Source organism: Medicago sativa, chromosome 1 (assembly GCF_051527215.1).
Source record: "Medicago sativa cultivar Bolivia chromosome 1, Bolivia_mono, whole genome shotgun sequence".
NCBI classification, from domain to species: Eukaryota; Viridiplantae; Streptophyta; class Magnoliopsida; order Fabales; family Fabaceae; genus Medicago; species Medicago sativa.
Genome location: NC_140749.1, coordinates 24,622,097 through 24,634,395, shown reverse-complemented (window position 1 = coordinate 24,634,395; position 12,299 = coordinate 24,622,097). Strand labels below are relative to the sequence as shown.

The following is a 12,299-nucleotide window of genomic DNA, read 5'->3' as shown; positions in this document are numbered from 1 at the left end:
TGTGCAGATAGTCAATCACAAACCGCCTAGTTAGATTAAATTCAACACTTCTGAAGTGATTCCAAACATTTCAAATCATAATCAAATGTATTCAGGTCTCCTAAAACAATTCAAATCCTTGAGTGGTAAAATAGCAAATTAACAATCACTTAACATGCAACCAACTGCTTCCAAATTAAAGATCCCTAAATTTCAAATGGAACAGCCCTTCGGCATTACTTTTTACTTTACATTTTATTTCAATTTCAGTGTGATGGGAATGAATGTCTTTCTCCCTTCTCTTGATTTTATATTCCTTGCTCTACAAGTAAGGCAGCATTTTCCAAATTCCCATTGCATTCACCAATTAAATTGACGTTCATATCCCAATCATCATATATTCACATTAGAATGAAAATTATTAAAAGGTAAAAGGAAAATCTTGTTCTATGTCCTGTTAGAATATAACATTTAAACCAAAAATATGGAAGAAAAAGAATATAACATAAATTTAATAATATCTTGATATTATGTTCTGCAGAAGATCTTATGCAGAAGCCAATGCATCTTAGCTACACCTTTAATTCCATTGGCTATGAATGACAAGTTGGTTTGGAACTAGATGAAGAAAAGTGTTATTCAATGAGATCATCTTAATATTATCACCTAGTTTTAACAAATTAAGTTGATAGTGAACATCTCAAAGGAAGTAGAAACTGGAAGATCATTTGGCAGCTCGCAAGTCATTCACCGATAAAAAGAATCATCTGGAGAGTGAAGGTATGCATCTCTAATAGACATCATTCATCTAGTGTTGATAGTTGGAATCATCATAACATGTTAAAGTATATATTTAATCGTTTGCAAAATACATACACCTTCAGCGAACTATGCTTTATGATGCTGCAACACCTGGAATACGAGAAGTGATTCGTGTTTGGCATGACCTTTAGGGGGAATTTGGTTCCACAAGAAACTCAAGTTGTGGGGAATGCCGTTCTGCAGACTATAGGAATGTAATTCACAACTCTCCGATTTTTCTTAGTGATTCGACTAATGCAAGGGAGTCTTTATAGTCCTAAACAACGTTACACACACTATCCATGACTATGGTTGGCTAGCTTTGCCTTCTAGTTTTATCAAGTGCAGTGTTGATCTTCGTTTCTCGACAACTAATAATTGCACGACTTTTGGTATGTGCTTATGCGATGAAACATAGGCTTTCCTCTTATCTAGAATCAAGACTATCCCTCAAACCCATCTTGTCATGGGATTGATTTATGCAATTCAACGTGTTAGTGATCTTGGCCTAGAGAGTAATTCTTGAGATGGATTGCAAATAAGTGGTGATCCTCATCAACCTTCCCCAAGAAAATGGATGTAGAGCCTTCAGATATTCAATGATTTTCTTTTGATTTAAGAGTGACTTGATTTACTTTCTATCTTTTCGAACCTTAAGATATTCAATGATTCGCTTTTGAACCTTCTAGTTGTTGAACCTGTAGAATTAAGATATTCAATGATTCTCTTTTTGAACCTTAATATGTTACCAAGACTCACCACCATCATCCTGTGGAATTTTTGTTCTTCGCATTGGCTCTTTTGTTTTTGGCTGTCTCGGTGATAGTGATCGGCTATCAGCTTTGGCTCCCCACACGACCGAAATCACATCTCCTCTATGTTGTGAACACGACTGTCCTCTCCATGGATCCTCCTCGCGGGTTTATTTTTTATTATTCCTGATTCCTTTTGTAATGCCTTTTTATAGGTAGTCTTTTTTTAATCATTGTAATTCAGTTTATCAAGTTATTATGTTCAATTTAATGTAATTGTTCACAATAGGAGTGGGATGTTGTCCAAAGATTTCAAAATACATATCCAAAGCATAACTCTGAATAGTAGAGTTAAAACAAAGGTCTAACATTGCCTACAAAAAAACACTTTCAAAATATTGAAACTTGGTTCGTTCTTTGCCTGATAATAACTTTTTTGCAATGTCGGCGATATTTCTACTGATGAAGAATAAGGAACAACATACCACCGTAACATACAATCATGTATTCTCATCTGCCAAATTAGTTTATTTACATGGCGATCCATTAATAACATTTACATTCCCAGAAACCTCATTCAAACAACAAAGAAAAGAATGGTGCTGAAACTACTACCCATTTGTGGCAGTTGAAAATAATGTATACTTTCGAGTTGAAATTAGTTTTTTATTTTTATTTTTTTGTAAAAAGTGCAACTTGTGTAAGTGAAAAGTGCTAAAGTGCAACTTGCGTAAGTGAAAAGTGCTAAAGTTACCTACTTGTGTAAGTGAAAAGTGCAACTTACTTATAACGAACTAGCATATAACACTGTACTTTTTGTCATTTTTCATCGTGAGGACTAAGAAATACACTTTTCAATATTGTATTGTACAAAAGATTGCGAAACTAGAATGTTCAATATTTGGTGGAAGACAAAAAATACTAAAACAAAAATAGGATTCACCTAAGAAAAAACAATGCATTTGAATCTCCACAATACATGACTAACACTGTCCAATCATAATAGAAAGCCATTTACTGCATAATTTTACAATAAATTCACTCAAATCTTCGCCAAATTATAAGAAATATGGAACACCTGTCCTAGGCCCTCTCATCTGATTGTTCTCCTCTGTTTCAGTGAAAAACTTAACTTCTCTCTCCTGTTACAAGAAAACATCCAAGGGTCAGTAACCAAAATGCTAGGAACATATAAGCAGGATAACATCCATCAAAATCCAAGTTTACAAAGATCACATGTATTATTTCTATGCACTTCCATGACACCGACAAATGTTTCAACACATAAATGTGCATGTTACAAAACAGTAATTTTCATTAGGCCCGACACTACATTTACCACCTTAAGACCAAATCAAATAAATAGCAGGGATACAAGATTTAAAAATAAAAATATATGGACCAAAAAAAAACAGCATAATTGTCGCCTTAACGGCATGTACCAGCCATAGCCCAACTATCACCAACACCAAAAATTGCAAATTAGTTCAAATCTACATGCTTTTGTAATGACCAAAGTGTATTTGTTGACCCCCTTTCAATTTTATTTAGTGACTTTATTTAACTATTGGATTGGACCAGAGATGCACCCCAACTCAAAAAGCAGTTGTGTCTAGACAAGGATAGATATCGCTTGTAGTGAAGGATCTAAATAGGTTAGAGGAGTGATATGGACACTCTCTTTCTAACACTCTAACCTTCACTCTCATTGAGTAAAATTTATGTAGGTACCGTACTTTGGAAATGGGTCCCACATGAAGTGGTGACACCCACATGAATTCCGTCCAATAGGAGAGTGAGTGCTAAAAAGTGTATATAGGTTTAGAACTGTAACCAAGAGTATATAGAGTTCGATACCAAAAATGCAAACCAAATTATAATAATGTTGATAGTCAAACAATTGTGTAAATAAATCAAGGGTCAGTATATGGCATCACAGTTACTCAAGTCTCGAAGGAAAAATATATATTCATGATGCTTTCATATATCTTCCAATTTTTCACACATCGGGCATGACCTTTGGTTTAAGTTCTGCAGCAAGTCTCCAAAATCTTGACTACATTTGTTACCCACTATTTTTGTTCTGTTTTTAGGTTACATTAATTCCTATTTAATCTTCGATCTTTCCTGCCAGCCGCCTCATAAATTGTCCACAGATGCCTTTCCAAGCTCTTTGTTGCCTAAGCTTATTGGTGTTTTACCATTCAGTTGCCTAAAAATCCTATCCTACTAAAATAGCCATTTTATTTCACTCATTCTAGACTATCATCCTGCCAAATAGATCCTTGCTATTAGATTTAGGAAAATCTGATCACTGGGAAACCTGAGCTCATAGTTGAAAACCTTCCCATGGATCGCCACCGACCAATCGTACCACTTTCCAGTCTGAGCATGTCATTTATGTCCTACTTTAGTCTATTTTCCTAAACACCTATTATTCAACAACTTTGGTCTGTTAAAGTCATAGTTTAGCAACAAAAAAAATATAATAGTCTGTTTTATATGTATTATAATTTATATCGCAATTAATCAAAGCCTCATTAGTAGACTAATATTTTCATGCACTCCATCTACATCTACATCTCATTTCCTTACATCTGATTCCTAAAATTTCAATAGCATCTACAAGAAAATTAGTAACTTCCTTTGCAGTTTTATTGATTTTTTAATATGGTTTCTTTGTAAATATTTTTATGATTTTAGTTTGTGTTCACAGTTTAAAGCCTCAGGACATATCATGATATATTCGTATTAAAAACTGATCTAAACAAGCATCAGCAGCTTCAGGAGGAAATGCAGTTACCATATTCTCCTGTTATTTTCATCCCTAATGACCTCCCTTTCAACATCCAATTTCATAAGAAAATCCTCTTACATTAAAGCCGTCATTTTGAACTACGAAGAAATAATGTAAAGCGTCTAAACGCTGATTCCACCGGGTACATGATATATATTGCTAACAGTCATTCAAAAGTACTTTCTCTGATACCCCGTATGTAACTGACAATCTGACATATTATGCATACATGTGTTCCAACTGTAATGGACATGCCAACTATCCCTCAAATAAGTCATTGTTTTGCAGAATAGCACCATCCAAGATTTTAAAATAAATGCCTCTTAATTCCAACAACTATAGGAGTAAAGAGAAATGTATCCTCCTGTGTCTCGATTTATTTAACATGAAGGCCATACAAGAAATACTATTGGAAGCTATAAAGAAAAATGGTATAAAGTAAAAAGTTCGTCCCATGAGATATGCAAAAAACAAAGGCACACATACACCATGAGGCCAAATGATGCAACAATCAAGACAGTCCTTAAAATATACTTAAGTAAAAAAGCTTCGGTTGACTCACCATATTTTCATTGAAACTAAGAATAGAAGCTACATTTCCACAACGGTAACAATAATTAGGTGCAGACCATACCTGCAAATTTAAAAAAATACCTTTTTACCTCAATATTTTCAAATAAAACTGGAATCAATATTTTCAGAAAATTAAATACAATAGCTACCAAGAAAGTTATCCCACATGGTGGGACCATCTAAATGGATTAGTCAATGGAAAAAATCCCTTCTCAAGTGATTTGTCTGTAAATTGAGCTAGTGTGGGTGTATTCACCCTTAGATCTTTATGGGATACGATTGAGGGATAGCAGCCACGACAACTACTCCAAAATACTCAGAGAAGCTGCGGTAGCCTGATTTTGCCCCACAATGCTACCCACCTAACAATAACCGAGTCCCCTCAAACAGTAAGCTCAAGCTTGCTTACTTGAAACACTTCGGGGGTTCCTTTACCCCCCCCCCCCCCCCCCAAATTAATTGCACTATTTCAGACTATAGCCTCTATTAGTCTTTTAAAATGACCGGACGAACCACCTCAAAAGACCAGTTGATCAAAAAAATGAATGATCAAAGTCTTCTTAAATTTTTATTAAATTCAGATGCTTACAGTTACAAGGCCTTTATCTTGGAACATGTACTTAAGTCCTTCTTGTACAAGTTGATGTGCTCGACAAACAAGGTCAAGGTTGTTTATGTGATTAAACTGCATGAAAAGAATGAATCAGTAAAACCCACACATAAAGCTCAATTCAATAAGCAATTGACAATCCATGACATTACCTCAGATGTAACCCGGGATCCGAAAAGCCAACCAGCTCCACGTGGACTGACTGCCCATGTTTCAATATCTTCCGGATCACTCCACATAAGATCACAAAACGGCCCCTCGTGAGGAATTTCACAGTTCCGCTCAATGACTCTTATCTGTCATAAAATTTATATTACTATATTTTAAACAATATACATAGTTTTTCCTTTTTAAACAGTAAGAATCAATATTTCAGCTATAGAATTTACAGTAAATTATCCAACAATAGCATATAAACTGATATCTTATTGTAGTGGAGAAATAAAGTTACAGAATATATCATTTATATTTCAAGAATAACGGTTATCATTAAAAATGATTCCCAAAAAAAAAGTTATTGTTAAAGGTTAATAATTAACCAAACAGGTACAGCAAAATGAAACTGAAGGTTTTCTAAAGTCAAAGCGTCGGCCTGTTTTGGTTTGACAAAAAAGAACGGTTTTCATTTCATGTTTTGACTTTTAACTACAAAAACGTTCACCCTGATTATTCATATACAGATCTTAATATCAGGACATAAAGTGAAAAGTAAAAACAGGGTAGCATTTTTGCAAAACGTAAGTAAAATAATAAACGAAAACATGTTTTCAAACCAAACAGGCCATTGCTGATACCTCTCTGATTTCCTAGAATAAAGTAAGGAAATAGGAGAAATACAGTATCCAATTATGTGCAGTACTATTAATATCGAAGTCAAAATTAAAGATGTGCCAAAAATACAAGCATGTCATATACACATATCAGCCCTATTAACATGTTGTGGTAAAAGGGTGGACAGGTTTACATACACAATGTCAAGGAAAAATTCTGCAAAAAAAAATACTCAACACAAGATGCAAGACATCTAGTCATTATACATTGCAAGTTGGCATGTCACACATTTGGTTTTGCTTAATTTTAAAACAAGGACAGCTTTTGAAAATTATGTGTCATTCTTATTATGTTCTTCTAAATACAAAATAAGTTATTCAAAAAGCACTTAGGGCCTATTTGGATTAGCTTATTTGAGCTTATCTACTGACATAAACATTTGCAAGATTGTTTAGGAGAGCTTATGACACATCAATAAGCTATCTTCAACTTATTTCCATAAATTCTCCAAGATAGCTAATGAAAACAGTTTATAGCTTATATGAGAACAGTTTATTTTATCAGAGTTTTGGTATAGAAAAAAATTTATACATAAGCACTTAAACAATAAGTGCTTGTGTTATAGGCGCTTAATTAATTTATTTATCCAAACAGGACCATAGTATAATACACAGATACATAGAGAATGTAGAGTTCGACCAGCAACTGGGAAGGGAGCTAGAGAACCTGGTCAATTGTTCTGATGTCTGGAGAAAGGCCACCGTGAACACAAAGCACCTGGGTCGACCATAGCATATAAGAGAGTTACGTTTTCTTAAAGCACAAATAAAAATAAATAAAAAGCGCATGCACTGCTTAAATGTGAGTAGGGGATAGAGAGAGGAAAGAGGGAAGGAAAGAGTGAAAGTGAATTACAGTTCCATCTATAATTGCAGAAAGTGTAAGATAGTCGAAAACATCGGTACAATATCGCCAAGCATTAGCATTTCCATACTTTCTCTGGCATTCATCATAAAATCCATAGACCTGGCAAAATATTAAATTACACAAAATTAACATCAATTGGCAACTTTTCTCATCTCTAATTTCTAATGGCATTTCAAAAAGGGTTTTCTACCATGTGCAACATTGCAATATTGCACATGTTAAAAGAACTAAAAGTGGAAACCTTTTATTAAAAAGATACATATTTAATATTAAATACACAAGTTCCAATGTAAACTTACTTTTTTAAACTTCTTAACAAGTGCAAATTTGCACATGATAGAAAAATCCTCTCAGAAACTAACATAGTATCATCTAAGCTGTAAGATTTTGTAATAGAAATCTATAAATTTAGACATTTCTTACTACAGCAAGAGCAGTAGTAAAAAAGCAAGAATGATAATTCACAAGTCCTTACATTACTGAATCAATTATATAATCAACAGACTCCCAATTTATTTTAACAAATAAAAGACCTATTAGTTTATATCGCAGTTAATAATTCAACCCTTCCACAGAACCTGATCACAAAAGGCCTATAGATGTGCCCCCCAAAAACAAAACATCATTAGCCTGCTATGACCGGGAATTTGAACCCGCTACTTTTTGCAATACACAATTGACAATGTTGGCTTGCTAGAATGACACAGAAGAAACCTTTAATAACTTCCCATGTTCTGCTTAAAATGTTAACTTAAGGCTACAGTAATTCATATGATGTATGATAGCCAAGTACATTAAACACATACCTGTGTGAGTTGTCTACTTTCATGGTTTCCACGTAGAAGGGTTATATTAGCAGGGTATCTACAAAATCAAACAAAAATTAAAAAAATCATTAAATAAAAGGAAAAGTATTTAGAAAGTCCCAATAACTCTTAACATTCAAGATCTAAACACCTACGTAGCATTGTCGGTTCACAATGAAGGTGTGTCGTGTCATGTCCAGTGTCTGACACTGATACTATTGGTTACGTAAGTTCCACAACAACAACAAAGAAGCAAACCTTTTCCCACTAAGTGGGATAGGCCACATGGATCAAAATATGCCGTAATGTTCTATCATAAACTATATTTCGGTCCAACTCATTAATTTCTAAATCATTCCTAAAATTATTATCTGTGTGGTGTTGTATATGTGTCTGTGTCAGGGCTTCATAGCCAAGCAGGACCAATAAATTAGAAAGTCACAAAACTACAAAGTGGCCGCAATATTACTCAAAGTCACATAAACACAAGCTAAGTTAAGGCAGATGTAAGCAACATACCTAGCTTTAAGAAGCAAAAGGATGGTGAATACTTCGAGACTATTATAACCGCGATCAACAAAGTCACCCTAAAACACATTAAGCAACACAAAAACAATCACTAAATATACATAACAATAACATCACCCAGATCCAACAATACATAACATAACATAGTAAAATAAATTACCATAAAAATGTAATTAGTCTCGGGCACGTGCCCACCGGTCTGAAAAAGTTTCATTAGATCATGAAACTGACCATGAATGTCACCACAAACAGTTACTGGACTATTCACAGGTTGCACATTCGATTCCTCAATTAAGATCTCTTTAACCTGAAACATTCATTCATAATAATCACTTCAATTTCAAACTTAAACTAAACAAAATAATTAAACACAATTAAAACAGCATAATAAATTAAAATTAAAACAATAATAATAACAGAAAATTCACACAAATCTTGAACAGAACCAAACAAAGCCCTAACGATAATAATGATAATACAAAATTGAAGTCGAAAATCAAAGACGTTAAGAAAGAATTGAGCAAGAATCGATTGAAAGTGAAACCCTAAAAAGCGAGAGAGGGGAGAGAGAAGAATACGTATTCGCAGAGAAGTTGAAGTTCGTCTTCGAGAAGATGTTGGCCATCTTTAACCTTCGAGATCCATTGGTCCAAATCCATATCTCACTTTTTGTTTTGTTTCTCTCTCTTCTCTTCTCTTCTCTTCCCTCGGCGCTGTCGAACAAAAATACCCAAAACAAGAGGAGAAGGAGGAAACTCTCTCTCTCTCTCTCTCTCTCTCTCTCTCTCTTCTTTCTACTGCTAACAACTATTTTCCCTCCAGTCAACAAAAATAATTCACACACCGCAACAACATAACCTTTTTCTAATTATTTTTTTTTTAAGGACCCTTTTGTATTAAAAAAAACAGAAATAACCCTTGAACCAAAAAAAAAAAAAAAAAAGACCTTTTTCCTATTTTTTTATAATAAACTTTCAAATTAAATTCGTTGAATAACTAATCTATCCTAGTCAATTGTCTAAAAAAAAGTCCTCGTGAACTAAGCTCAATTGGTAAGGGCAATGCAATGTATATACAAGGTCCGGGTTTTGAACCTCAGACACCACCAAAAAAAATTTGTCTAAAAAATATATATATCTATCTTGATCAATATTAAAGATACAACTATTCCTTCAACTCAATTGGTAAGGACAATGCAATGTATATACAAGGTCCGGGGTTTGAACCTCAGACACCACCAAAAAAAATTTGTCTAAAAAATATATATATCTATCTTGATCAATATTAAAGATACAACTATTCCTTCAAACAAAATTATAGATATAATGATTGTTTAATGAATTTAAAAAATGATTTTTCTTTTGTATATAATGTTTAATCAACCAATGTTATTCAAGTGACTTATGACCTCCAAAGATTGTTTAATAGAATTTAGGTTTGATTTCTTATTGAACAATTTACCAAATTTTAAAGGACTAAAATTTGGGATTTAACTCAAAAATAAATAATAACAAGGGAAATGTTAACTAATGTCCCTGTGACATTAGTTAAAAACCTTAAATAATAACTTTGTATGAAAGTTTGAGTAATCGGTACATTGAAAATTGAAAACTTTAACTAATAACAATAGTCTAATTAATTTTTATATAATTTTATGGTAATAATTTATTAAAGATATAAGGCTTGTTTATATGTTTAGTCCCTGCAAATATGGGTCACTTGAGTTTGAGTTTCAGTCCTTGAATTTGTTAATCCTTTCAATTTTACCTTGCTAATATTAATCAAAGTTTCAGTCTTTGGACTCATAATCTCGCTGAGGTGGATGTGATTAGTTTACATTCCAGTGTTGTTAACTGAGATAAGTGGTTGATGACTCAAATTTTGTCAAGAAATGGGTCAAAATGTCATATTCTCTTTGACCTTCTTCTTCCTTCAAGCGTCCTTTTTTCTCCACCACCACCACCACCGTCATCACCACCGCCAACACATAACCGCAACAAACACAGGAACATGCAACACTGATGATGAAGAAGACGACGGCGAGACGCATAACAAGCTACACCAGTTGTGAATAAATATTTTATGGGTTTGACAATTATTAAATCTAACTCATACCATTTTCAAAATCTCAAACCGCAAATCTGACAGTTATTGGTTGAGTTAAAGTCTCTCCCTCGAATCCCTTTTCCAAATACATTTCCTTCTATAATACTCTTTCATAAATAGATCCTCAACATAAAACCGATGTTTCCCAAAAAAAAGTTGAATAGTTAGGGGAAAACACCCAACTCATCAACAAAAACTCCATTACCACGTGGAAATGATGATAAATAGCTAGAAATTGATGACTTGAGAGGCTTGTCGGAAGACGTGCGACACACGACGAAGAAGGTCTCGTAGGTAGTTAAGGTGAGGTTTAAATCGAGGAGTTTGGTGGAAAGTTGACCATGTGGGGAAGGAAAATCGTCGAAAGTGATGATTGGTGTTTTTTTTTTGCATTAATTTTAACGGTGGTGGTGATGGTGTTGTTCCTCTTTGGGAATGGTCTAATGCTAGGTCTCTAAAGTTTGTGTTTGCGTTCAAGTGAGAAAGATATACATGGGAGATTGATGATTTTTGGGAGAAGAGAAGGTTGAATCAAGTTTAGAAGGGAAGCTTGTAGAAGGGTGTTTTTGTCTTCTCCCATTTGCCTATAACAATGAAGGGCAAAATCGTCCTTTCAAGTTTTTCTTGTTAAGTTGCCAACCACTTATCCTAGTCAACATTGGACACGGCATCTAATCACAAACACCTTAGCGAAATTATGGACTCAAGGATCAAAACTCAAGTGATTAACATTTATAGGGCAAAATTGGAAGAGTAAACAAATTCGTCACAAAAACACAAATGACTCTTATTTGCAGGGACTAAACATATAAATAAGCCAAGATATAATAGTAATTTGTAAAGCTTAGCTCACCTGAATATTATTTCAAATCAATTTTGTCTCTCCAAAGAATGTGTTGGTTTTCTTTTCTTGAAAAAAAAATGGACAAGCCTCGCAAAAGAAAAGAATAAATAAAAGAAAAGAATAAAGAAAAATAAGTTAAAGTATCTATAAAATGCTACAATTTTAAGATTGGCTAAGACCATGTCCAATGAGGCTATTGAAAGCAACATTCAACATATTGAACCATTGGAATGAGCTTGTTGAAGATGATGTGGTGGAAAGAAGTGATGAATGGTTTCAACATGTTGAAAGCTGCAGACAAAGGGCGACGTGGCGCATTTCGGTTTGCTGAAACAGGCGCGTGTCGCACGTGGGAAGTGAAGCAGCAGGCGCATGTGGAGAAGGTTGGTGAGAGGATAAGTGGTGACACTTGGCAGTTCGTGATTGGCTGTCTGAATTTTTATCATCTTAATAATTTGAACTCAATTATTTCATTGCAAATTAATTTTTTTTTTAAATTTATTTTACCAAAATTCATGATTTTTTTTGTCTATAAATAGAGACTTGGTTCATTTGATTTGGACACAGAAAAAAAAAACCAAGTTTTTCACTATCTTAATCTTATATATTATTATCTTTCTATCAGCAAACTAAGTGAAGTTTTAATCTTGTTTTTAGTGAAATGTATCCCAATAATAACCATTTCAACACCCAAAATTATTCTAATTACCCATTTAACTACCAAAATCCCAACAATTATCAAAATCCAAATCAATTTTCCAACCAACGTCCAAATCAATTTTAAGTTAAGAAAATAAAAATAAAT

At 33.7% G+C, this 12,299-nt stretch overlaps 1 protein-coding gene across 1 annotated transcript; it reads right to left on the bottom strand.

Moving 5' to 3' along the window:
- Window positions 1-2,327: 2,327 nt before the first annotated feature.
- Window positions 2,328-9,371, bottom strand: LOC146953831 (phytochrome-associated serine/threonine-protein phosphatase). The gene is made up of 10 exons (XM_085711838.1): window positions 9,123-9,371; window positions 8,705-8,851; window positions 8,536-8,603; window positions 8,017-8,074; window positions 7,199-7,309; window positions 7,010-7,060; window positions 5,665-5,808; window positions 5,492-5,587; window positions 4,892-4,963; window positions 2,328-2,674 (listed from the first exon to the last, which is right to left on the bottom strand). The coding sequence occupies exons 1-10, from the start codon at window positions 9,201-9,203 to the stop codon at window positions 2,591-2,593; spliced, it is 912 nt and encodes a 303-aa protein (XP_085567964.1). The 5' UTR covers window positions 9,204-9,371; the 3' UTR covers window positions 2,328-2,590.
- Between the last annotated feature and the right edge of the window lie 2,928 nt (window positions 9,372-12,299).

What these genes read in the sequence shown, in the direction of transcription:
- LOC146953831 (XM_085711838.1), bottom strand. Translation starts at nt 9,203, where the DNA reads ATGGATTTGGACCAATGGATCTCGAAGGTTAAAGATGGCCAACATCTT. An exon ending in AGACTAATTACATTTTTATG is followed by an intron (nt 8,604 to 8,704) that starts GTAATTTATTTT and finishes AATGTGTTTTAG; the next exon opens with GGTGACTTTGTTGATCGCGG. An exon ending in AAAGTAGACAACTCACACAG is followed by an intron (nt 7,310 to 8,016) that starts GTATGTGTTTAA and finishes ATATTTTGCCAG; the next exon opens with GTCTATGGATTTTATGATGA.